Source organism: Seriola lalandi, unplaced genomic scaffold (assembly GCF_002814215.2).
Source record: "Seriola lalandi dorsalis isolate HSWRI2012SDOR001 ecotype SW California unplaced genomic scaffold, Sedor1 jcf7180002054484, whole genome shotgun sequence".
NCBI lineage: Eukaryota > Metazoa > Chordata > Actinopteri > Carangiformes > Carangidae > Seriola > Seriola lalandi.
Genome location: NW_019525037.1, coordinates 988,979 through 1,016,497, shown reverse-complemented (window position 1 = coordinate 1,016,497; position 27,519 = coordinate 988,979). Strand labels below are relative to the sequence as shown.

At 43.2% G+C, this 27,519-nt stretch overlaps 2 protein-coding genes across 8 annotated transcripts in view; both read right to left on the bottom strand.

Moving 5' to 3' along the window:
* Window positions 1–441: 441 nt before the first annotated feature.
* Window positions 442–22,961, bottom strand: tpm2 (tropomyosin 2 (beta)). Of its 4 annotated transcripts, none has more exons than XM_023412623.2 (9): window positions 22,672–22,961; window positions 16,727–16,852; window positions 12,695–12,828; window positions 11,536–11,653; window positions 10,994–11,064; window positions 10,212–10,287; window positions 8,318–8,380; window positions 8,159–8,228; window positions 442–1,620 (listed from the first exon to the last, which is right to left on the bottom strand). In XM_023412623.2, the coding sequence occupies exons 1-9, from the start codon at window positions 22,783–22,785 to the stop codon at window positions 1,538–1,540; spliced, it is 855 nt and encodes a 284-aa protein (XP_023268391.1). In that variant the 5' UTR covers window positions 22,786–22,961; the 3' UTR covers window positions 442–1,537. The 4 variants fall into 4 exon arrangements, with proteins under 4 accessions (XP_023268391.1, XP_023268389.1, XP_023268390.1 ...); XM_023412621.2 differs by lacking the exon at window positions 10,212–10,287 and adding an exon at window positions 9,213–9,288 and having other exon boundaries at window positions 22,672–22,958; XM_023412622.2 differs by lacking the exon at window positions 442–1,620 and adding an exon at window positions 6,065–6,443 and having other exon boundaries at window positions 22,672–22,958.
* A 1,304-nt stretch (window positions 22,962–24,265) lies between these two features.
* tln1 (talin 1) overlaps window positions 24,266–27,519 on the bottom strand; it is a 54,570-nt gene continuing 51,316 nt past the window's right edge. For all 4 annotated transcript variants that reach the window (XM_023412615.2, XM_023412616.2, XM_023412617.2 and 1 more), the window contains 2 exons: window positions 26,621–26,746; window positions 24,266–25,572 (listed from right to left, as the gene is read on the bottom strand). In XM_023412615.2, coding sequence (XP_023268383.1) covers window positions 25,438–25,572; window positions 26,621–26,746 — 261 coding nt within the window. In that variant the 3' untranslated portion in view covers window positions 24,266–25,437. The remainder of the gene's footprint in view (window positions 25,573–26,620; window positions 26,747–27,519) is intronic.

Genomic DNA, 27,519 nt, shown 5'->3' with positions numbered 1-27,519 from the left:
TTTTTGACTTTCATTGCTTATTAAATGAAGTTATTATTATTATTACATATGGACGAGCTGCTACTTCCTCATCATCAGTAGGTGACACCCTCTGTAATCATCATCCTTACCTCTTCATCACGCCAGACTGGGATTCATTCACACTTCTCTCATTTATCCAAACACATTCACTCAGTTTAATTCAGTGAGCTCACACTAACGACCCTGTGTCTGTAATAAATAGAAAAACTATAATCATGAATCAATAATTTACACAGCTGCATTCAGACGAATCAATACTGCGGTATTGATTCGTCTGAATGCAGCTGTGTAAATAGAATGCCAGAATGCCAGGGTAAACTAATGCCAGGAAGTTAACAGTGTAAAGATGAAGCCACATGTTGTGTTTGCTCCAGACTCGGTGAGTATATGAACAACTGGAAAAACATCAGCACAGACATGTTGGAATTATGATGTTTATTGATTCAGGAATGCAATTGTTTTTTTTTTGTTGTTTTTTTTTTTTTTTTACAGTATATGAAGCTTTAATTCAATGTTAGATGTGTTTCAGCTCCCAGCACCTCATTCATCTGTTAACATGGAAAATCGGATTCCTACTGTTTTGTTCTGGTCATTGAATTGAATTAATAATCTGAGGATGACTTTTTAATTCACTGAGGTGTCACAGTATAAACCTAAAGATGACTTTAAATCATGTAGACAATATGAAAGTGGTTCATTCTACTATTAATAGACCTATTTCAATAATAAAAATAAAATTTAATCATTTAAACATAAGTGTGATCTGATCTGACAGAGGTGGTCAGGTGTGACCTGGTGGTAAACAGGTCTCCTCAGGATTCATTCTCAGGTTTCTATCATGGGTGAGAAACTAATGTCTGATTTTCTTTGGTTCTACTTTATCATTCAGTGAAAACCTGTAAAAACAAATGTTTCCGCTGCAGACTAGAAACAGGAGCTTGTGTGCAGTAGTATAGCTCTCATATGAGTTTCACTTCCTCATCGTGACTGCCGCTGCCAACATATTTAAAGAATGACTGTGTGAGGGTGTGGGCTGTAGCAGAGCAGGGTTGTGGTTCAGAGGAAACTGATGTCCCACCGCTCGGTCCGGCACCGGCTCTAACACAACAGTTACGGCTCGTCCACGTTGAATTTTCAGGTGAATTCAGTTGTAAAACCACTCGAGACTGTGAGACTTCATCATTCATGTTGTAGTTATTGTGTAACAATGAGAGTCCAGAGAAAGGCTTCATCATGTTTGGTCAAACAAGTGAAACCATCTGTCTTCACACAGATGTGACTGTCTAACCACAGGCTCTTCGTGGGTGAGGAAGTTTGGTGATGATAGGATGAACTACACTCAGTCTGCTACAGTTCCTACTGCACACACAGGAACTGTCAGTTTGCAGCAGAAACTTTATTTTACTCTATTTTTTGTTAGATTAAGATTGAGCTGAGTGTGCGTGCTGGGAGATTAAACCTTGTTTTTGTCTTGTCTATCTTTCAGACGATAATTCAGTCAGCTCTGTGGAGGTCTCTATAGATTGTTGAGCTCCAGAAGGGTTTGGTCCAGGACCTGGTGCATGTCCAGGTTCTCCTCTTTGGCTTGGGCCAGTTTCTCTGGAGAAGGAAGGACACAAAGTCGCAGGTCAGTCACAGCTGAGATTCCAAATACACTTCCTGTCTGGAATTTACAGAGAACCCAGATATTCCGCTCAGTCTTTATTCACAATAATAAATCTATTGGTGAATCAGTTTGGCAGTGCATCAGCAGCAGCTGCGTTCTCTCTCAACTGAACCCAGTACATACTGAGGAGAGGAGCAGCTGGAATAAGGATCAGTTCATACAGGCTCTTTTCTGAAGTCAGTCTCAAACCTGAACTGGATTCACCACCTCAGTTCAAAATGTGAAGAACAAAATATTTTCACCTGAGAAAATGTACATGTTCAAAAGTAAAATGAATTACAGACACACTGAAGTCAGAGACTGGATCAGGTCAAGTCCAGGACTGGGTATTAAACTCTGATACTTTATGGGCAGTCTAAATTGGTTTGATTGGTAGAGTGCGTACCATGAAGGTGTAATCCTAACCACAGCAGCCCGGGTTCGAGACCAACCTGTGGCCCTTTGCTCCATATGATCCTCTCTCTCTCTCTCCCTCCCTCCCTGACTTCCCTGTCTCTCTCTCACAGTCACTATTGGAATCAAGGTAAGTGATGAATCTGGCTGTGACTTGTTATTCAATGCTTTTAACTTCAAAAGTCACAACTGGGCATTGAACATCAAGTTCGTCCCAGCAGGTTCATCACTTTTCAGAGTCCCCTGGAAACACTTGCAGCTCATGTGTTTCAAACTGATGAAGATGTTTTCTGAAGTTGTTTGTGTTTTGTTGTTTGCATGTGTTTTCTTAAGTTGCAGCGTGTTGAGCTCTCAGGGGACTGTAACAAAAGGTATGGTCAGTGTCAGTGAGCAATGAGCATGCTTCACTGACACATGGCAGTAAATCCACCTGAATTCTGTCCATCAAACATTTCACCAGCAAACACTGAGTCAAAGGTTTCTCAGTACGTTCACCTCAAACTACAAATACACTGATGCATGAAAACTACAGTAAATGAACTCTCTGTGACCTCTGTGACCTCTGCTTCTCACACAACGATCACATTAAAACATTGAGCACATCAGGCCTGATGATGAGATCTGCTCACTACAGAGAGTTCGACTACAGTCAGCAGAGAGCAGCAGCAGCAGCAGCAGCAGCAGCAGCAGCAGCAGCAGCAGCAGCTGTGAAGCAGATGTTTGAAGGGACAACATCTGTTTGATATCAGACAAAGTTTAAACTGCAGAGCTCCAGGCCAACCTCAGCTCCTCACAGTCAGTGAGTTTGTTTTACAGTGGAAATGTTAAAAAAAACACAGATGTGATGTGATGTTTACTCCATGAGGTAATGACGGACGTCATCACGTCAACATCACTGACTCTTCTTCTCCTCCTGACCCTTTCTGATTCTCTCTGTCAGGTTTGTTTGTGTGGATGTTCACAGATTCACTGAACTCTCTTCACTGAACAAATTACACTGCTCAAAAAAACGAGGGGAACCCTTAAATCACACATCGGATCTTGATGAATGCATTACTCAAGTTGCAAATCTTTACTGATGTACATTGTATAACGTGTTGAGAACAAAATGACGTAACAACGGTCGATGGAAACCAAAATCAGCAACCCATAGAGGGCTGGATTCATAATCACACCCAAAATCAAGGTGAAATCACAGGCTGATCCAACCCATATGAATTTCATCATGCCAACTCATTATGTGACTCAGTACTGTGTGCCTGTATGCGTTCCCGACAACATCTGGCCATGCTCCTGATGCGTCAGTGGATGGTGTCCTGGGGGATCTCCTCCCAGACCTGGATCAGGGTGTCAGTGAGCCGGGCGTTGCCCCGCACCAGGAGGAACCCAGGGCCACTGCACCAGCGTCAGGTCTGACAATCGCTCTGAGGATTTCATCCCGGTGCCTAACAGCAGTCAGGGCACTGTTGGCTGTGACATGGAGGTCTGTGTGACCCTCCAAGGATCTTCCTCCCTAGACCATCACTGACCACCACCATACCACTCATGCTGGATGATGTTACAGGCAGCATGACGTTCACCTCCTCGTCTCCAGACTCTTTCACGCCTGTCACATGTGCTCAGTGTAAACCTGCTCTCTGTGAAGAGGACAGGGCGCCAATGGCGGGCCTGCCAGTAATGGTGTTCTCTGGCGAATGCCAGTCGAGCTGCACGCTGCTGGGCTGTGAGCACAGGTCCCACTAGAGGACGTGGGGCCCTCATGCCACCCTCAGGGAGTCTGTTTCTGACAGTTTGGTCAGAAACATGCACACCAGTAGCCTGCTGGAGGTCATGTGTAGGGCTTTGGCAGTGATCCTCCTCCTCCTCCTCCTCACACAGAGGAGCAGGTAGCGGTCCTGCTGCTGGGTTGATGCCCTTCTACGGCCCTGTCCAGCTCTCCTCGTGTAACGGCCGCTCTCCTGGTTCCAGCATCATGCTGGATGATGTGCCATCCTGGAGGAGCTGGACTACCTGTGCAACCTGATTGGGCTCCAGGTGCCGCCTCATGCTACCAGTAGTGACAAGGACACTAGCAAAACACAGAACTAGAGAAGAATCAGTCCAGAAGGATCAGCAGAGAGCAACTGTCTGTGGACACCACATACAAAACCATTCCCTTTGGGGATTGTCTTGCTTTTGCCTCCATTGCACCTGTTGTCACTTTCATTTGCACCAAAGCAGCTGAAATTGATTCACAATCACGTATGCTTCCTAAATGGACAGACTGATATCCCTGAAGTTTAACTGACTTGGTGTTAAACTGTGATGATTAAGTGATCCCTTCATTTTGATCAGTGTAGTTGTGAGTGTCTTGTTTCAGGCTGATGAATGTGACCTGCACGTGATCAGCTGATCAATATTAAATTTGATCATCAGCAGGTTTCATTTACAAAAAAAGAAGATTTTCACGGTGCAGAGCCTCAGAAATAAGCTGACTGACACATAACATCTCTACAGCAGAACAGACATGGCTGATATGAGAGGTGTCATGTGACCATCCTGGAGAGATTTTCGATTCAGGTGTCAGAGGAGAATCTAGGACAGAAACCTGCATACGGATCCTGAATCCGCTGCGGCAGCCAGAAACTTCACCTAACAGCTCCTGTAATGTAGAAGCTGCTGTGCAGAAATATGCCAATAAAATCATAACATCTTAAAAAACCTCTCAGTGACCTGGTGGCCATGATGAGGATGATGAGGGCGATTCATTTAGTTATTAGTTATTTTATTTGAGTGAATTCATCAAGTTTAAAGTCTAAATTCATTCAGATTAAGACTTCATGGTTTGTGACCACGTGTTTCTTCCCCTGTGGACAAAGTCAGACTATCTGTACATGAATCCTACCACAGGTCTGGACCTGGTCTGGATTCTGGACTATGGACCTGGTCTGGACTCTGAACCTGGTTTGGACCACTTCTCAATTTTTTCCTATCAGAACTCTAAATACCAGAAAACTGGATGAATGATCCGAGTTTTCTTAAATCACTCAGACATGTCTCAACCATGAATAAATATGAACATAAATACGAGCATGTGTGTGGCGTAGTGGTCTAAGCAGGTGCCCCATGTGTAGAGGCTACAGTCCTCGCTGCAGTCGGCCCCGGTTCGAGTCCCGCATCGGACGGCCTTTGCTGCATGTCATTCCCCCTCTCTGCCTCCCCATTTCCTGTCTCTCTCTACTATCCTGTCCAATAAAGGCACAAAAGCCCAAAAAAATATACTTAAAAATATGAACATGTGTAAATCTGTCTTAGCCTGATCAATAACATTTGTACATGTAGTCTTAACATGTAGCCATTAAACCACTGTCACGTCTCACTAAGAGGAAGTGGTTACACCAAGGTCACTTTAAAACACCTCAGATTACGGATGTATATAAATATATTGAAACATTAAACACTGTTTTCTTCACAGTTTCTCATCCTGACAGATGTATATGAAACCTTTGATCCGTGTGTGAGCAGCAGCTCAGTAAACAAGTAGATCTGGAGTTTGACTTTTTCTGCATATCGTGCAGCGACTTATATATATATATTTATAAAATCAATAAACAAAGTATTTCTCATGTCCCAGTTAAAATGACAATAGAAAACAAAATGAACTCTTTTTCTATCAGTTGAGACATAGACCATCTGTTCTTCTTCAAGACTGATAAACTGTCCAGCTTCAACAAAAGGGGCAAAACTGCATGTCTCAGCGTCTCATTCTCTTATAAATTATAAATATATCGTTCTCAGTACTGCAATTGTGGCCACACACACTGAAAACTAACAACCATCAGTGATTTCTCCAAACCCCGACCTGCTGATTCAGCGTCAAGCCTCGTGTTCATTAGTATAGATTTATTTATACAGCTGCGACAGATGTTTCAGCAGGGGAGTTCTATATGTGCTGTATATGAACTTGAAAAAGAGGAAGTGAACAGAAAAGAAAGAAGACCAGGCTGAAAGGAGTCAGGAGAGCTTTAATCCATTTATTACAGAGGGAGGGGGGACAGAACGGGGGGACAGGAAAGGGGAAGTACCTCAGTAAAGAGAAGAACACACAGACACAGCAGTTGTGGGGGGGGGGCAGTAACATGACCTTCTGTAAAAAGAGCAGTGTAACACATACAGCTGACTGAGGGGTGCTGGGGGAGAGTCTTCTATCCCAGAATGCCACTGTACAGCGACATAAAGGACAGTGAGCAGGAGAAGAAGAGTTGAGACAGGAAGGAAGAGCGGGCAGTAAGTGAGAGCGTCTACAGTGTAGTCATGTCATTGAGGGCCAGGTCTAGCTCCTCACTCAGAGCCTTACCCTTCAGCTTCTGAGCATACACTTCATCTGCAGGAGGAGACAGAGAGAGAGAGACAGAGACAGAAAGAGAGAGAGACAGAGAGAGAGACACAGATACAGAGAGAGACAGAGAGAGAGACACAGATACAGAGAGAGACTCAGAGACAGAGAGAGAGAGACAGAGAGTGAGATAGAGAGACACAGATACAGAGAGAGACCCAGAGAGAGATAGAGAGAGAGACAGAGAGAGAGAGAAACAGAGATAGAGAGAGAGAGTGAGAGACACAGACAGACACACAGAGAAACAAGAGAGCGAGCAGAGTGGGCACAGAATGAGACAGGATCAGAAAAACAAGGCGAAAACTAAAAGATCTTTGTAAAGTCCAAACTGAGCGATCCAGTGTCACTGCTGTTAACGACATCATCACATCAACCTCGTTAATCCAGCCAATCACTGAGCTCAAATCCACACAGACTCAACAGAGCATGCAGAGTTATCAACCACAGCTCCATGGTTAACACGTGAGAGTCAAAGCGTCAGTATCACAGACACCTGCAGGAGCACACACTGGTCCTGGTTCAGCTGTATATGAGTCATTAGTGAGTCACACCTTCTGGTGAAAGAGTTCACTTCCTGTCTACAGCTGAGGCTCACATCATTTAACCACTGATAAACAACGAGAAGTGTGGCAGAAACAGTTCTCACTACATGTTACCAGTTCTTACAACTGGTTTCTAGTAGAGCAACAAGCACTCAGAGTCTCTAACGCAGCAGTAACTCTAGCCAGTAACAGAACAGAGGAGTTGTTAGTAACATGAGAACTCAAACAGGATCATATCAGCAGATATAATGTTAGAGCGTTAATGCCAGAGAAAACCTGCTGTTGCATAATGTAAACATGTATGTTGTGACTGAACACTGTGGTGTTACGCCCCCTGCTGGCTGTTGCAAACATTTGAATGTTTATCATGATGTGTCAGGCAGCTGCTTTTAGACTTGACATCTGCACTTTGGTTGTTGTTTCTTCACTTTTCATGTTTTCTTTACTTTGTGGAACTTTTCTGTGTTTGTTTTACATAATTTAACTGATGTCATTTATGCTCCTATTGGTCTCTACTGTGTGTGAATCACTCTGAAGCTCCTGTATATGAACTGCACCAGATTCATTCCTGAAGGTGCAGTGAGGTTAAATGAACTAAACTGAACCCTGAACCACGTGTCATCTGTATATCTCAACACATCAGCCAATGAGACTGCAGCTGAGAACATGTGCATCAACAGTGGAGTGAGAGCAAGGAGCTGCACCAACCAGGATTCAGCAGGACTACACTGAGAACACAGCAGACACAGCCTGTGTGTACAGCTGTGTAGACACAGACAGAATAATGTGATGCACTGCTGTGAGATCCAGATGTGGGGAGCAGCAGCAGCAGCTGTGTCACATCAGCAGCTCAGGGTGAAGGTTTTTCTGACGTCCATAAGGGGGCAGTATGCTCCATCAGAACTACTGTCAGGTGGTCAGGCAGCTTCAGAACCCCCCCCCTATGACAGATGAGTTTCTCACGCCGAGGCTGGATCTGATCAGATCAGGTGTGAACACGACTGCTGTCTGATGTGGTTGGGCACAGCTCGGTGTCTGGTTTACTCTCCGGCTGTAACTTGGTTCATCGTTGAGATTAGTGCAGCTGTCTGCCGCTGTAACAGCAGGTGTATTACTGCAGTCAGTAAAGTACGAGCAGAGCAACAGGTGAGTGTGAATTACCTTCCAGATCATCGATGGTCTTCTCCAGCTTGGCCACAGACCTCTCGGCAAACTCTGCACGAGTCTCGGCCTGGAACACACACACGACACGACATGTGTGAGAACACACTCTGACCTGTGTGAACAAGTGTGTTACTGTGGAGGACACAGAAGTCTCACCTCTTTCAGTTTGTCAGTAAGAACTTTGATTTCTTCTTCATATTTGTCCTCCTTCTGTGAGTACTGCAAACCAAACACACAGGGGGTTAACTCACTGCCATTAAAATACATTTACACTTAGTATCGACAAAGTGTCATTAAAATACATTGAAGTGTAATTAAAATACATTTACACTTAGAATTAACGAAGTGTCATTAAAATATATTTACAATATAAACAAACGGTCCTCAGGCATGGATGAACACACTTCTCTGCTGTTTTACTTTGAGAGAATGTTTGAATCTCTTTTTTAGGAAAGGACGATGCATGAAGCACCAACTGTGACAGTAACACTTGTGACACTTGTTACCATGGTGAATGTTCAATACGGCACATTCAAGTCACAGAGCTTCAGTTTTTCTATGGCATAAATCCATTTGTCTATGACACTTTAACACTTAAAGTTTTAAAAGTCTTTCTAGGATTCTGAAAAACCACCTGTATAAAATGATTCAATCCACTGCAGATAATCAATTCTGGGTCTTAATCCACACAAAGATGACGGCTGTCAATTTTTCAGTTGTGGTTCACATCATACAGAGTAACATGACTTTTACCGTCAAACTTTTGTGTAGCTCTGTGATGTTGAATTTAATGATGATCTACCAGGGGCTTCTTGTTTCCTTCAGAATCAAATGCATCAAATACATCAAATGAAGAAGAAGTTAAAATAAAGGAGCTCTGAACTCTCAGTTCATTAGAGCAGGTTAATGAGGACTGAGTGTATGTTGTTTAAATGGACACCCTGTCACTGTCACAGTGTGTGTGTTCTTTACACACTACATTTGATCAGTGTGGACACACACAGTGTGACAGGTCAGTCCAGAGGCTGACTGCCCCTCAGCTCCACTGTACCTTCTCAGCCTGGGCCTCCAGAGACTTCAGGTTGTTGGTGACATTTTTCAACTCTTCCTCGAGGTCACCAGATTTACTGATCAGAGCAGGAAAGAGGAAAGGAAGAGAGGAAAGTAGGAAAGGAAGGACAGGAAAGCGAGATCAAACCCTGACACTTTTATTGATGTCTGACTGTCTCACTCAGAGACAGACAGACATCACTCATATCTGACTCTGAGTGAGACAGTCAACGAGGGTTGAAGCAACATGTCAGGTGATGTTACAGGGAACAGGTAGGTGGAGGGTAAAGGTAGATTACAGCAGGTTACAGCCAAGATTAAGAGTTAGATGCAGACAAATCACATATATTCTATATTTGTCTTCTTGTCAACAAACCCCATGGTCCGTCTCTCAACACCTTCCCTCCTCTGTCTGTGGCTGTCAGCTCTGAGCTCATTGGTTCCTGCTGAAGGAAGTAGCTCTTTAAAAACAGCTCACTTACAATTTCATTATCAAGCACTCAGTTGTTTCCTCAAACACCTGGGCACTGACGTTTTTAACAAGCTTTACTCCTTAACAGTGAATTAAACGGTCTCCTGTCACATACCTACACAATCCTCATGATCTCTCCACCAGTCACACACTCACAGGCTCCCCCTGCTGACCAGGAGCTCTCAGTCCTCCTCTATGACCTGTAACACTTTTACTTACTTCTGTTTCAATCTGACAGATCTTCGCTTCACAATACTGATGATTTAGAAAAGACCTGTGTTCACTCACACCTTCGTGGTTCTGACTGAAACTGATGGTTCTGGTCCTTTTCGTCAGATTTGTCAACAAGAAAAACAAGATAGAAGTATAGAATATCAGATGACTTATCCTTTAAACCCCCCTGATGTCACAGGGGGTGAGTGCAGGTTAGACAGGAAACAGAGAGGGTAGGGGTCAGAGGCTGCAGGTCAGAGGACCAGAAGGCAGCAGGTCACATGTTAGACCTTGTGTCCTTTGTACTGTAAGTACCTCTTCCTCTCCGCACATCATGGACTTCATATTCTGGTCCATGAGTCTGCGCTCCTCCTCCAGGTCCCTCACTCGGCTGCAGGGTTAGTCCAGGAGGTCGGGGTGAGGGTGGGGGCAGTGGGGCACGGCAGCCATGACACAAGACAAGTCCCAAACAGATGGTGTTGGTGTTCACGCATGCATCACGCAGAAACACACACAACACACACAACACACATATCCAGGTCTCTGTGTGATTAGTGCACTCACACACGACTGATATATTAACATTCAACAGGAAATAAATCAATCTGAGTCATTGATTAATGGTTCAGGTTATTTATAAACTGAGGTCTCAGGAACATTAAGATCTGAAGATCTCTGAGTCCTTTTTTCATACCCAAACCATTAATCAATTTATTGATCAAAGTATCAGTATCATTGGATTAATCAACAGTGATTAGAGCTGCAGAATCTTCATGATTAATAGTTCACACTAATATCAGAGTAAACACAGTGATCACATGACCTCCACTATGAACACATGAATAATGTTAGTGAGTCCACTATGACAACATGAGTAATGTAAGTGGCTCCATTATGAACACTCCACTGTGACAACATGAATAATATTGACTTCATTATGATAACATGAATAATGTTAATGACTCCATTATGACATCATGAATAATAGTGAGTCCACTGTGACAACATAAACAATGTTAGTGGCTCCGCTATGAGCACATGAATGATGTAAGTGTCCTGTGACGGTGTGAGTTTTCATGGTGCAGGTGTTGACTTACGCCTCAGCCACCTCAGCACGCTCCTCTGAACGCTCCAGGTCACCCTCCAGGATCACCAGCTTACGTGCAACCTGCAGACAGTCAGCACACCTGTCAGTCACATGACTCTTCCTGATAACAGAACAGGTGTCTTCCCTTACAGACACTGTTACACTGTCTCTACAACACACTGTACTGACTGTCACATTTTAAACAGTCAGTGTAATGAACTGACAGAAATAATGGACGCTGGTTTGTTATTATTCCTGTGACAGTTACATCATCATTTCTAAAGTGGGCTAAATGTTCTAGAGGTAAATGTTTTGCACATCAGTTTACATCTGAATGTGATCATCTTTCTTTATTTAATTTTGCAGCAAAGGGCCATGGGTCGCAGTCAAACCTGTGCCTTTGTGGTACGGGCTCCACCAGGTATGAAATCTAACACATCATCTGTCTCTCTGCTTTACTGATCGGAATGTGGGTCAGTTCTCCAGTGTGAACCAGCTCCAAACTGAAACCCGTGTGTGTAGCATCAGTTTGTGGTGTGAAAAACTCCCCACCTCCTCATATTTGCGGTCGGCCTCCTCAGCGATGTGTTTGGCCTCCTTCAGCTGCATCTCCTGGATCTCCATCTTCTCCTCGTCTTTTGTTGCTCTGTTCTCAATGACCTTCATCCCTCTGAATGAGCAGAGCAGCAGGCAGCAATAAGCAGCCAGTCACAGACTGATGGAGCTGACTGGGTTTATTTACGTTTGGAGATTCTGTGTTCAACTGCTCCACCTGAATACAACCACCATTGTTACATATGATCAGCTGACTCCTCCTCTGTCTGTTAAATCAATGTCTAATTTCCTCTCTTTCTGTGGACAAGCGTCATCAGTGTAATAGTGATGTTATCAGGGTCATCTCAGCTTGTGATTACATCTAAGTAAAGATGCTACTGGTTGCATTCTGGGAGGTGTGGGGTCCAGTGGTTTTGGAGTTTGACCTGTTAGAGGCTAAAAGATACATCAGCCTCTGCTGCTTCAGTTGTGACCACAGCACAAATTAAATGACTGGATTCACCACTTTAACTTCTCTGACTACAGTGTACATTGTTCAGGACACTGTTACCTCGTTAGCAGCCTGCGGAGACCGTCCCGTTGAAGTACTACTTGGCAAATGAGTAATATTTGACCTTGTCTACTGAAACTCAACCTGCTCCAGATGTGACGTGTGTCAGGTAGTTTTTGCTAATTTAACAGCCCCTCCATCAGATGGCCTCTAGAATATCCTTCTCATTTGAGTTTACATTGTTCCTAATTATATAAAAACTGCTCTTTCTAAACGACCCTCTGAGGATAAATATATAAAAGTCTGTGTGATTTCATCAGATTTGCTTCCAGTATTAACGACTGCAAACCTGAATTTGTTCTTTAACTCATCACACACTGATAGACATGCAGCTAACAGGGATGATTATTATTATTGGTCGCTTCAGGACTTTGGGTAAAAAAAAGGGCGCCCCACAGCAGTGTAATCCAACAATGCAGCTGACTGCAACATTCAATCATTCAGGTCCTTTGTTTTTTCCCCACAGCCTCTGAATCTAACAGCTGCTTATGTCAGAGTCATGCACATATCTGCTGATCTGGTTCACTGGATGTTAACAAACCACCCTCACTGACACAGAGGAGGGAGTGACCACACACCAGGCCTTCAGAGGACAGAGCTCCTCACCTCTCACTCTCGTCTGCAGCCTTCTCAGCCTCCTCCAGCTTCTGCAGAGCTGTAGCCAGTCTCTCCTGAGCTCGGTCCAACTCCTCCTCCACCAGCTGGATACGCCTGTTCAGAGACGCCACCTCTGCCTCAGCCTGCACATGCGCGTGCACACACACACACACACACACACACACACACACACACACACACACACACACAGCAGACAGAATATGATCAATATTAGAATATAGTTTTATATTCATACTGAACAACTTTATGCTCAGTCCAGATGTTCTCCAGCTGTTCACATAATGTCTCTGGATGTGAATAACATGTGACACAGGTCTAGGTCCAGGCCTTACTGCAGTACAGTTCTCATTAGAAGACAACGCCTGTGTAAGATAGAGATTTGTTATTTTTCTCAGGAGCAAAACAGGTCAAGTGTTGTGTCTCCAGAAGAGCTTCACTGCTCCAGGTCTCTGCGCTCTACTTGAGGATGAACACCATTCTTCATGAACATATTCCCTCAAGCGATGTTAAGATGATGGTGACATAGAAGGCTGTCTAACACGCTCCAACATCTCCCATAGTTCATCTGCATTGAGATCTATAGACTGTGATCATCAGTGACCCCTCTTGACCTCATCCTGTTTCTTTTCATTCAGGTGTTTCCTTTGCCACCTGAAGATGTGCTTAAATGAGTAGAATCGCAGCTCACACCTGGAAAATTATCCTGACTCCTTTCAGTCTAGAGATGATGAGTGTTGTTCAGTTGTGTGTCTGTGGTGATGTCACAGTGCTGAAATCAAAGACTGAGGAAAATGTAACTGAGCTCTGTTACTGCCACAGACTCACAACCGTGCCTGAATGAAGACTTCAACATGATTTTAACCTATTAAAGAACAATAAGATGAATAAACTCAACCCAAACTGAGACACACAACATTCAGTCCAGTTTTGCCACCTCCAGTGGTCGGCCCCTGTTTGGCTCCTGTCTGGCCCCTGGACTGTATCCTGAAGCCTCGTTACGCAGTGTAATGCAGCTAACATCTTTCAGCTCACATGACTGGTAGTTATAATGAAGCTGTACTACTTCCGGTCAGACAGGTGACATTTACCTGTAACATTTAGACTACAGTGTTAGTCAGTATTTATCATACGTTCTACATGTAATGACTCAACATGGCTGTTTGTCATCTTTAAAACTCGCTCATCGATGAGTGTCCACAGTTTCCGGTGTTGTGGTTGTGGGTCCTCGGCAGGTGCAGGTGTAGGTGTGTTACCCGCTCTCTGGCCTCCCTCTCCGTGTCCGCCTCGGCCTGCAGCAGCTCGGCTCGGTCCTCCGCCTCGTAGGCCGCCTGCTGCAGGGTCTGGATCTTCCTTCTCACTGCGTCTATCGAGGTGAAAGCCGCCATGCCCTCGAGTCTTCACTCCGCTTCTGCCGGGGGTCACGGTGTTGCCGTGGCAACCGTGGTGACAACGGTGTCAGAGGAATTCTTCCGGTTACAATTTCAAAATAAAGCGATTATGATACGAAGCATAGGCGGTAGACACGCAGGTGTCCGTGAGGACAACAGTAAATATGAATAATAATATAATGATATTTGGGTCATGTCTGGGTTTAGTGTGGGTCTGGGTTTTGTGAAGACCACAGGTGGATCCTTCCCCTCCAGCGTCTCAGTCTGTAGACCTCCTCCCTCACAGCAGGGCTCTGACTGTAGGACTCTGGCTTCAGTTCACTGCTGATACCTCCAGGTCTCTGTGTCAGTGTGATGGAGCCTCATACATCTTTATATTTAACACCATATTTCTGTGCTTGTATTGTGTAGCAGGCAACACTGATACATTTACTTTGTAATGTATTACAAAGTAAATGCTGTTACATGTCACTAGTTACTCCCCAACAATGATTATAACATAATGAGCAGGCCCTCGCACTTTAATTCATGCTTTATACCGTCATTTGTAATCTGCCCCTCACCTAGTAGTAGTTCCTAGTGGTAGTTCCATATGTATCTTATCTATTTATGTATGGTAAATAACATATTGTAAATTAACTACGGAAAATGACACATTGTAAATGACATGGTAAATAATTGTGACTGCTGATGAGAACCTATGAACTCTGTATGAAATAAATCATTTCTTTAGAGCGTTTTAGGATTAATTTGGTTCACAATGGATATATTAATTAATTAAGCCTAAGTTACATTTGGTGCATGACTGTAAAAAGAATTAATTTATATTACATCAGGTTGACTATATCATAAATATTATAGGTTAAGAATCACTCATAAATTACTGTATAATTCAGCTGTTTAGAAGAAAGATAGTTTTTTAATTGGCTGTAAATGGCCTCTGACTTTTCCTTCATATCTGCTACACGTGCAGTTCACTGTTTGTGAGCAGATGTCCTGAGGCAGAGATGGAGCAGTGAACACCACCTACAGCAGCAGACTTCTGTAAGCACTGGAAGCATAAACAAATTCATGCATTGCTCCGATTCTTTCCCATCTTTGGTAACATCAGTGTAACACTGCACACAGGAAGTTCCCACTCCCCCTGCGTCACTTTCACATTCTGCTCTATAATTGGTCATAAATGCTGTGACTCATCACTCCGAGAAACCTGCATAAATATCATTACTCTCCCGAATTATTGGCCCCCGTCCTCACAGCACAGACTGAGTATAAGTTTAGAGGTTAGAGGTTAAATTAACACTTACAATAGGAATGGTATTTAGGAATGGTGTAACAGCATGCAGCTCCATCAGTCACTGATCAGTTATGGGATATTATCTTAGAGATGGAGGAAGGTTAAAGTGGACTATGACACTAAGAAAAAATGGTCAAGTGCTGTGATGAGGCTATAATCGTTTCTAAAGCTAATAGAGACATGGAGATCTGTTAGTTAATATAAAATTCACTCTTTTTGTTTTATTCTAGCTGCAGAGGGAGGATGTTAACACAAAGAGGCTGCAACTCTGGACTGGACTGGCTGAAGCCTGATTTTAGCTTCAGATAAGGAGGTGGACCTTCAGATAAGGAGGTGTACTCCGTCCACCATAACTGAAACTGTATCAGAAAATGATCCACTATGAAAAACAGCATTGGAAAACCAGTGTCAGAGTTCACACAGGCCCCTGAGCATTATTCAAGACTGACTATTTGCTGTAGCAAAAACTGAGCCAGGATTAATTTAAATCCTGGACAAACCTGGAATAAACTTTAGTCCTTGACTAACCTGTGACTTTGTTGCTCTGTGTCTAACAATGTTGTGTTGTGTTCAGTAGATCAGTTCTGTGTAAAACAGCAGAATAAGTATCTGAGTTTAGAAGACTTGAGGTCAACACTGGTGCATGATATACTTTGATATGATTTATAGTACTGTAGTACTGTAATATAGTACTTCAGTATTACTAAACAATACTTTGGTATACAGCATACCGTTCTGCAGAACTCAGCAGCAGTATCTGTACAGGCGGGAGTCAGCCATGGAATCAAGAAACTTAAGAACCCAAGCCCTCCACATTGGTTAGAGTAGATGGCATTAGCCTTGAGGTGCTGACAGGCTTTATGATATGTTGGTAGAATCTGATACTGCACATGACAGATTTAATGGAGTCTCTGCTGCTGCTGTCAGCGGTGGCGCTGCTCCTCTACACCACTTTTCACATGGAACTAATGATGATGACGCTTTGGAGATTTAGCACAGGCAGCTTTAACTGACACTGACTGAAGGTCAGCGTTAAAATGGTTATGATTACTGCACATGTGTGAGTGTGAAGTTTGACTAACAGTAACAAACTGGTCTGTGCATATTTAAGGCAGGAGGAGCTAAGACTTGACACGGCTGGTTATAGCACTATTGATGTCACTGATGGTCTAAATTTACACCGTCTGGTAATTCAAGTTAAACAAACCAGAGGAAACAGTTTGAGCAGTGATATATGAAACAGTGACAGCACATGTAGTCAGAGTGTGACTGTGTGAGGGATCAGATGTGACTGGGCTCAATGGGATAATGTGGTCCTCAGCTCCCTTCACTCACGTCTGCTGCCTTCTTCTCTGCCTGCTCCAGCTTCTCCTGGGCGTCCTTCAGCGACTCCGAATATTTGTCCAGCTCATCCTCCACGCCTTTCAGCTTCTTCTGCAGACCCAGCAGCTCCTCCTCTAGCTACAGGACAAACACAAACACACACACACACACACACACACACACACACACACAGAAACAACATGTCAGGAAGTCAGAAAGCTTACCTTTGACACATACAACCATGCAGGATGTTGAAATAATGTAAAACTGGAGTTCTTCTTACACCCCTTGCAGGGTGTCCCATGAAGGTAGTATTCTCCAACCAAGACTGGTTCAGAGCAAACACATCTCTACTTACCCTGTGTCCCACAAAATACACTGTTCATGTCTCATGTTCCATCCGCTGTTTAGTTCTCAAAAACACTTTTGGTTTTTAATTCAGTATTAAAAGGTCAAAACAAAAGATAGCTCCATTTATTTACTGTCGGGTAATTCACTGTCGGTCTTCTGATGGACTGTTTTTTTTAAAAAGGATCTGAATCAATGGTGCCTATATTACCCACAATGCAACTTGCTGGTAGCGGCTAGTGTAGCCTTGAGCCTGTGGCCTGCTTCTGGAGACAGTACACAGCTGTTACAGATGTAGTACTACTCTCCAACACCGACAAGCTAAACGCTGCTTAAGCCAAAACATAAAAGCCTTGAGGTGTCAGTGTGATTGTCGGATTGCCCGGCAGTATCTAAAACCCCATCCCAAAACCTGTCCAGACTTGGCAGGGTGATTGTCCAGGTGTGTGCAGGTGTGACAGTAGGCAGGGTTTGCACTGGGAAAACCCAGTGCAAAGGTGTGCTCAGTTATCCCCATTTCAACAGGTAGGTTCGGCTGGTGCGTCCGGCCCCGCCTTCAGTCACGGTCAGTCACCACTTTGTAGAAACATGTATGTTTGAAGCACACACTGGCCTTCATCACGCTTCAGTTGCCACATGAAACCCACAGTCGCAAAATTGACTTTGGCACTGAACAGTTATACTCTCAATATTCATGTTTCTTCACTGTCTTGATAAAAATGAAACCCAGGCAGCATTATGTTTCCTACAAATATATTTGCTATTTCAAATGACTTGTGTATGAACATAATGTGTAGGAGATAGTGTTACTCAACAAGATCTAAACTAGCTCAGATTCCCCTGTAATCTGCTGTGAACGTTCAGTTTCCTCAGGAACTGGTTTCCAAAAATCAGGCTATAGTGAGATTTAAGGGTCTGTCTCATAGAGTAACTTATCCCCTCCTAGCATAACAGCTAACAGCTAACAGTTAACAGCTAACAGCTAACAGTTAACAGCTAACAGTTAACAGCTAACAGCTAACAGTTAACAGCTAACAGCTAACAGTTAACAGTTAACAGTGAGTATTTTGCGTAAGAAAAAGTCAATGAACCTTTGGAATTATCTTCATTTATGTATAAATCTGACCTAAAATATGATCGATCTCCATGTAAGTTACAATAATGAACAAACACACAAATCCTTATATGGTTCTTCTCCGTATTGTAAACACCATTCAAACTATCAGAGTAGCTGGGAAAATTATGTGAACTGGAGTCAGCAGTCATCTGACCTGGAGTCAGTCAGTGAAACCAGATTGGAGGTTTGGGTTAGAGGCACTTTGACTTGTAAAAAATTTTGTTTATTTATAATTTATTTAGAGAAACATCAGCTGATGTGAACCAGGCCTCACAACAAAGATCTCAGCTACTGAGGATGAAGTAGAGATGATGAGCATGAAGCTTAGACAGTCTCAGAGTTTAACTCTTCATCAGCCCACAGTTAAACAAACTGTCTATAAATGGAGATGTTTCAGTTCTGTGGCTACTCTCCCTAGAAGTGGACGTCCAGCTGAGATGACTCCAAGACACATGCTCCACACGGATGATCAGTAACAAAGAAGCTCCGAGTCACAGCTGAAGGCTTAAAGGAATCATTGGAGCTGGTTCACATCTCTCCAGTAGAGATGCTGTGGACTCAGAGAGCCGCTCACACCAGACATCCTGACATCATGTCTGACAGCTCTATAAGAAGAACGCTCCCAACTTCCTCCTGAACATTGAGCAGCTCTGATCAGCAGCTTCAGGAAGAGCTGGTTTCAGGTCATTGGAGCCAAAGGAGGTTCAAGCAGGTGTTAAATCACTGACTGTTTCCACCAGCACTGTCTATGTTCACTGGCTAAAAAAGTCTAACTGCTGTATTAATGCTGTACTCACTGTACAGATATGGAACAAATAGGATATGGAACAAATCGGCAGACCCGCTAATAAACACTTTTTATTTTAATGACCCCATCACAGTAATATGACTCTAAGGTTTCTGAGGATTTTCTTGGTCACGATGAGAAAAGCTCTTTCCATTCTGGAACTCAGGCTTCTGTTATCAATAACTCATTTCCAACGTTTCAGCAGGTTGCCATTTACAACAACAGCTTCAAGGACTATAAAAAGCCAATTGTACCCAACAACAATGTCCCCAGGACAAATGTCCTTTCTATATCACTTCTGACAGTCAATCCCAGCCTGTAGCCATGTAAGGCCTCTTGGTCACAAATAGCCTGGGACAGTCCTGATCCCACCGTCGACTTTGTGGCAGCTCCCAAACCAACAGCCTTGACCGTCTTTCTGAGAGGAGCAACAATTCAAAGAAGGTGGGGGTCTTTAGAGGGGGCACAGAAATAGACATGCCAGCAGTCAGTGCTCCTGCGCACAGAGAAGTGATTGTGCAGCCATTGTAATAGCTACGATCCGAGCTCCTCTGGGAACACGTGCTATGTGGACAGTTGCATAGCTGAATAGTTTCTGTCTATTCATAGATTGCTACCTGATCTCGTAAATTACACTGTGGAGCGAGTCGTGTATGAAGGACTATCACTGTGTTCTGTGTGAGACATTAAGCAGTGGCCAACTTCTCGGTTCACAGCTGGAAGCTGCAGCTGGATTTGGCAGAGGGCAGCAGGTTAGGGATTGGTTAGTCAGTCGATGGCTGAATCTAAACTTTCAACCTCTGGACTTACACACTGAGGCCTGGCACACTTTGATCATGTTCCATAACCCCTACCTGCACCCCTACTCCCCACCCCCTTTGATAATATCATATACCGCGATGTTTGGGCTGGACTGTATCAAGATATTACATTTTGGATATCACCGAGTCTAGTATCAACCCCAGACCGCGCTACAAAGAGGCTAGTGGAGACTCAGTCTCCCGAAATGGTCATGAAAGTGTTATACTGAAGCTTTATGTAAATGATTGGCTTGCTGATTTTTATAACATATGTTATAACATATGAAGCCACTAGTGTTTTACTGCACCTGTTGTTGGTACTGTGGCGGAGAATGCGTTTTAGAATTGTTGTTTTCTCCTTATCTTAGTCTTAGACTTCAGGAATTACTTAAAGTCAGTTAGACTGTTACACAAAAGTCCTTAGCAACTTAAGTTCACCTTGGCAAAGTTCTCATCAAAACAATGAGACCAGCGGAGGAGTTTAAATCAGGACCAGAAACAACGTTACTATTCTTACAGCAGGGTTAGGGTAAATCTGCACTGATCTATCAATGGATCTGAGTGGTTGTTACAGTACCTGCTGACCACAGCTGATTGGTGAAGAGCTGCACCAGAGGGCGGAGCCATTACACTTTGTTACATTCATTAACTCTATCTCATCTATGTTCACCTACATCAGCCTGTTAGCATGCTGAGTTGCTGCACATGAACAGCAGCAGTGTTAGAAATCTTACTCATTTTATCAGTAACATTAACATATCACCAGTGACATGATGTCATATACAGGATGTAAAATTCGACATATTGACTGTTATTTTAATAGCGTTTTGAAGATAACTCAATCCTTCATCAGTGGTTCATCCAATGTGACTGACGGACTGACAGGTAACACTGTCCACAAATAAGGTGAAATAACACAGAAACATGTGTATTCATGTCCACCTGATGAATCTCAGTCCAGTTGTCCTCTATGTTTGGTCTCCACCAGCTCCTGAGGGGAATATCTGGCTCTTTAGCAGCTAAATGCTCCACTATGTTCACAGGTAGTGGACAGTGGAAACACAGGAAACATACACTAAACAAAATAATAAAACAATGACTTAAACAGGTTTTGAAGAAAACCCTGTAGAGCTGGAACATTGTCAACTATGCATCATTTTAATGCAGATTTAGTGTTGGGTTGGAGATGCTAACAATTTTACAAAGCTAATTTAAAGCTAAAATAAATAAATAAGATTTATCTTTCAATATTACATGTTTTATACTATGTGTTGTACCCTGTGTGTTTAAGATGTTTGTGTAGATTGTATACTGAGGAGTACTTAACATTATGTGATGTAACAGTGTCATTGTATGTTGATGAAGTAAATGTATATTTTTATTTTAAATAACAGCTTAATGCGCTCTTATTTTGAAATACATTTTTGAATTGTTGCAGTGATAATGTAATTCTGATTACAATAACAGTAAGATTACAGTAATCCTGTACATTACATTAACACAGTTACACTATACAGCTTGTTTAACACTACTGTTAATATCATGTAAGTGTGAGTCACAGACTCTGACTGACAGTTGTCTTATTTTCTAATTGGATGATAAAGTGTAGTCGTGATTTTCACCAGTTACACTCACAATTTGAGGAGACAAAGAAAATCAAACAAGCAAAAAGTGTGTTTACATGACGTCAAATATAAGATTGTCGCAGTGGATCATCCTCTGTAGAACCAGTTACTGCTGATACTTTAACCATATTTAACTGATAAAACTCTGTATAGGATAGGATTAGAAATGTAATGTAGTTTTACTTCAGTAAAGGATCCGAGTTCTCCTCCCTCTGCTGGCCAGTGTATCTATACATCAGCATATCTCTGAGGATGTAGATGATTCGGTGGTCTATCCTCAGGGGAGTCAAACTCATACACATACTGGTGTTTTATCAGCATATTCCAGTATTTCAGACACAGTTTATTTACATTTATCTACTGTTACACCAACAAAGAGTGAATAAATAAATGAATAAGGCTCTTGTTTCTTCATCTAAATCCACAAATACCCCAGAGTCCGCTAGGGGTCTGTGTGGGTGGGGCTCTGGCTACATAGATGATCCACTGTTATTTAGTCTGGCACAGAGTGATCCTCCACTGAAGGAAACTACATGTGAAGCTGTTTTATGAGCTTCATCCTCCATCACTAAAACCACAAGTCTCCAGTCAGTTCAGTCATTCACCAGTATTCACCAGTATTAGTCAATATTCATCAATATATCTGTCTACAGTTTGTTAACATAACATTAGCCACCAGAAGCTACTGGTCCTCCCAGACCAAATATCCTGAAGCTGAGGCAGACCCCCCACCACCCTGATCCCTGATCCCTGATCCTGGTTCTGTAGGAGGTTTCTACCTGTGAAAGAGTTTTTCCTCTCCACTGTCACCTGGAGCTGCTCATGGTGGAACTGCTGGGTCTGTTATAATATTATAAAGAGTCTAGAGCTGCTCATATCAACTGGTTAGGTGCTGTATGAATAAATAAGATTGAATTGAATCAAAGTGTTTTGTTGCTGATGAGTGTAAATCATATGAATGTGGTCTCTGTCTGGACATGGTCTTGCTCTGAGGCTCCTGGAGATTTAAGCCCATCTCAGCTGCCAGGGGCCCCACTGATCCAGTCCATCATGTCCCTCTTTTAGACTCTGGACAAACCAGACTCTTCATGTTCCTGGTTGTTTCCTGTTTGTCTGACTCTTGTTCTGATCTTGTTCTCATTGTCCTTGAAACTCTGTTCAATTAACAAACTAAATAAATTTCAAATTGCTTCTGCAAAGTCATTAAAGAGAGACTTCAGGTCTTCGGGTCTGTCGGTGAGAGGTGGTGCAGGTGGTGCAGGTGACGCAGCGGAGCCTACCTGTTTGCATTTGTCCTCGGCTCCCTTCTTGTCCCCCTCGGCCTGCTCTGCCCGATCTATCGCATTCTCCTTATCCAGCTTCAGCATCTGCATCTTCTTCTTGATGGCCTCCATGTTTGCTCAGGTGTTGGGGTCTCAGCGGCGGGAGAAGAGAGTTCGTTTATCCGGACAGAGGACAGAGACAGAGACCGGTCTGTGAAAGGGACGGAGGTGGACAGGAGCGCGCGTGCGGCTTGTCTGAGCGGCTCGGGCAGGACTCGAGGATGGAATAGCAGCTGCACGAGCCCCACACTTTTTTCATTGTGGATCCGCACGAGGACGTTGTCCATATTTAGGCAGCGCGAGCGGACCAGTGTGTGTGTGACGTGTGTGTGTTCAGTATGTGGGAATAAATCAGCTCTGTCCACGATGAGGAGGGTGCCTCTGACTTCATCACAGGAGGACCAGTTCGCTCCACCTGGACCTCAGGAGAGAGAGAGAGGGGTGGAGGTCTGTCTGCGGACCCGATGACAACATGAGGGGGGAATTACATGAAGAAAGCAATAAGATCATCTCGGTGGAGAAGCTGCAGATCATCACACACACATGTGATGGAGATGATCAATAACAGTTAGACTCCTCCACCAAGCTCACTGAAACAGGAGAGGACAGGTGATGATGTCACAATCTCAAACCAGCATCAACAAATAAAAATAATAAACTGTTGTTGAAGCTCTGAACAGAAATGGTTGAGTTATGAAAACATCCAAAAACCAAAGTCTGCTTTGAGTATTTTTTCCCTCCATTTCCTCTGTCAGGTCTGTGTCCATGTCCGGAGCTGAGTGGACAGGCAGACCTGGTCCCGCTGTCAGTCCTGCAGGGTTGGGGTTCGGGTGGGGGGCAGTCCAGGATCACAGTCACAGGACAGAGGTCAGTGTGAGAAGAGCTGCTGGTGTAACCTTGTTTACCTCTAATCTATTACCTACTTATGTTTCTGATTGTCTCCTTTTAATCAGATTACCTCTGAGTGCCTAGGATCTGATACCTCATATGATTCAGTACATTTTTGTAAATATTGAATTGTACACATTATATTATTATCTATTATTTATCTTTCTATGTATTAGTTACTCACATTTTACAATTTTTCTTTTTTGTACTGTCACTTTGCTGACACTGCAAATCTCCCCAGTGTGGGACTAATGAAGAACTATCTTATCTTATCTTAGGTGAAGAGGGGTCCAGGTCCCCAGGGGACCTGAAAGTCCCTTGATCTCTGTGCAGCTGGTGGTTTGTGGTAATTTGTTGACTTGAGTCCTGACTGATCCTGGTCCTGAGGTCCTGTTCTGAAGAGGGTCCATGGGTTCTGAGTTCCACAAGTTCTAAGATCTTCACTGTTTCATGTGCTATTGAAAAAAAAATGCGGCTCCTGCGATTTGGATGGTGCACTCGGCCATGTTGCGATTTCCATTACATTTCGATTAATTGTGTCGCTCTAATAGAAAACATAAGATCCAGGCTGCATCATGTTCCCTCCACAGATCTACAAGGTGACTGTGAGGTTAGTCTTGCTGAAAAGTGAATGTAAAACTGTTAAATAAATAAAAACAAAGACTGGACTGAAGACTGGCTTTATTGAATATAAATCTCTGTTACAGTGCCCAGGAGGTGGTACAGCTGTTCACCAGCTTTACATTTATACCACAAGTCAAACATGTGAACAAAAGAAAAGGCTTTGATTAGAGTCATTTATATCTGCTCTGTTTGCTCTAAAATACTGTGAAGGAAAATACAGATACGTGTGGTTTAAATGAGCTTCTGTTATTGACTCTATTGGAATCAGTTAAGTGAACATGTTGGTCTGAAGGCACTTTATAAACTCTGCTACACTGGATAGAGTGAGCTAACATTAGGCCCTTCAACTCTATTATTTTACCTCTCATTAAAAAACATTAGGCAGAAGCCGAGCATCATGGGATTGTACTGTGACAGCAAGTCTCTAGAAAGTATGAAGCTCAGCGTCAGACACTAATAACAACATGTTACTGGAGTGAGTCAATAAACACTGGAGTTAAATATATGGCTTCATCATCTTTACACAAACAAGTCCTGTAATCTAACCCAGGCCTGAATACTGCAGCTGCTTCAATTCAAATACCAAAACTTTATTCAGATACTGGAAGATCTTTTTAATACAGTTCATTCTCAACCTTTAAAAAAATAATGTTTCTCCACTTTGATTTGTTCCATCGCAAAGTTTCCAAATCTAAAAATATTTCATTGTCTCAGATTCAAAACACTGTGACACGTAACATACTGGACATCATCAGTCATGTGACCATCGGTGTGTTCACACACACACACAGACACATCTGCATAGAACATCTGTATACATGATGCATAATCAGCGTAGAAGCAGAACTCATGCTCGCCTTCACCTCTAAGATCTAACAGTGAAGGCAGAGTTTAACACAAAGACACACAACACATACACAATGAGGACATGCACACAAACACAAAGGAGGGAAAGGATGTAGATATGCTCAAAGTATAAGATCATGTATAATCAAAAGCACAGACACCTTAATAAAGACTTAAGGCACATATAATTCAGTATTATCAAAACTCAGAATCATTGGCGTCATTTTGTTTTTGACTTAAATACAGAGACTGATCCTGTGGAGGTGGAGTCAGTCTGCTGATGTTGCTTTTGCTGAAGCACGAAGCTCCTCTACATGTAGCTGGGGGAGGGTCCTGAGCGTTCACTGCTGCGTTACTGATACACTCTCACTGCTCCTGGCCGTCCTCCCGCAGCTCTGAGGGGAGGAACTTGTACTGCTGCTGTCTGATCATGGCCAGCTTCTTCCTGGCCTCGTCCAGCTCCCTCTCTTTCCTCAGCATCTCCTCCTGAGCAGCAATGATCTGCAACACAACACAGTCTGTCAGAGGACACAACTGATGACCATTCACTAAACCCCTCCCCCACACTGTCAGCACCGTGTCAAGAGTCACGGCTGTTTATCACCTCTGCCAAACTAAGACAACACATAAACACAATCAATAATAAAAACAACACAACAGAAGTGTGAGGAAACATGGAAGTGTTCTTTAATGTTAGCTGCTAACATTAGCCCAGTGTTAGCCTCTATCATTACTAAGAGTCAGCCACTATTTCATTTATTGTTTGTTTAAAGAAAAGCCCCCATTTAAAACTGACTGTTTTATGTCAAAGTTAAGGCTAACGTTAGCGTCTGTGCTGCTCCTTACAGGATTTGAGGAAACTGTAGCTTCAGTCAAACTTGTTACCTGACTTGTTACCTTATAACACATTGTCGAGGTTCTATGTTAATACTGTGAAAGTATCAAAGCCTCAGTCCACAGAGAAATGCACACAGCCTGTATTCAGAAACTGAGCCTTAAAACCAGCCGTCAGGACTTCTGGAATTTTGTGATGTCACAACAAAGCAGTCGAAAAGCCCCGCCCACCCCGACCCACCATCCAACTTTGCAGGATTCTGTGTTTTTACCGTAAATCTGCTACATTTCTAATGGATCACTCAGAAAACAGTCAGCCAATCAGAAGAGAGGATCAGAGCCTCCTTTCTTCTGATTGGCTCACTGACCTCTTGTTGCTAGAGCTCCAGAGAGAAGCTTGAGAGAGGAGATGTAAAACTATATTGAGATGGTTTTTGGTTCTTAAAACCACAAATATATCTTCTTATGGATCAACACTTCAAATAAAACACAGAAGAAGAGAAAAATATGGAGCTTTGAAAAACTAAAGATAGGCCTACCGTTTGAAAACACAAACAACAGGATCTAGATCTAACCTGTGTCTTTTTATTTATGTTACACACTTTTTCTTTTTTTCTTTTATCTCTTTACTTCAGCTAGGTGTGTGTGTACATACAGTATTTGGGGAGCTCTGTTAATTCTTGTATTGTGTTCCCACTGTGCGTCTGTGACTCACCTGAGCGATACCTCCCACCATCTTACTCTTGACCACCACAGCCTGGTCGTCCTGAGCATCAAATGCTGCTTTCTGTGCTGCCTTCACCAGGTTATCAGAGGCTCTCTTCACAGCATTTCCAGCAGCCTACACACACACACACACAGACACACACACACACACACACACAGTCAGTCAGTCAGGAGTTAATAAACATATAGAAACCAGACCTGAGCTCACTCACTGGTTTTTTTCTGTCAAACTGAAACATGAGGGGAAGCTGAGCTAAATGTTTCTGACACACAGTTTAGTCACTGAGGGGATGTGGAAACAGACTCATACAGACTGGGAGCAGCAGACAAATCAACTGTGCTTCTTGTGAACAGCAGCTCCTGGAAAGGGAATGATAACTTCCACCAGTGGTCACAGACAAAACCATAACAGGTTTTTTTTCATGCTTAGCTCCTGAGAACTGCTGTAAAAGGCAACGAGCGGCAGCCTGCTCAACTCAACTCAAAGCCAAACATTGGTCTCATTGGGCAGCTCGGCTCCAGCAAACTGGAGTTTTTTCCTTTTGCGGCTCTGTGGGCTGAAATCCGACACTGAGCTGGCACAGTCACACAGACATGAGTGAATCCTCCCTACTGGTTTATCTTTGGCTGGAATGTTACTGTTAGTCTGGCCCTGACACACACTAACACTGTGGAGATCCTCATCAGCTGTGCACACACTGAACAGGGACTGTCACAGTGCTGGTCCGAGGAGGATTCACTGGGGGCTGACGCTCAGAAGTGCACATTACATCAGTCGTTAAAAGAGGAACTTAAAAGACTGTTTTAACTTGAATGTACCTTTCACACAGTGAAATAATCCACTCAAGTCCAGGGACATCCCAACACTGACCCCCCCACCCCCCACCC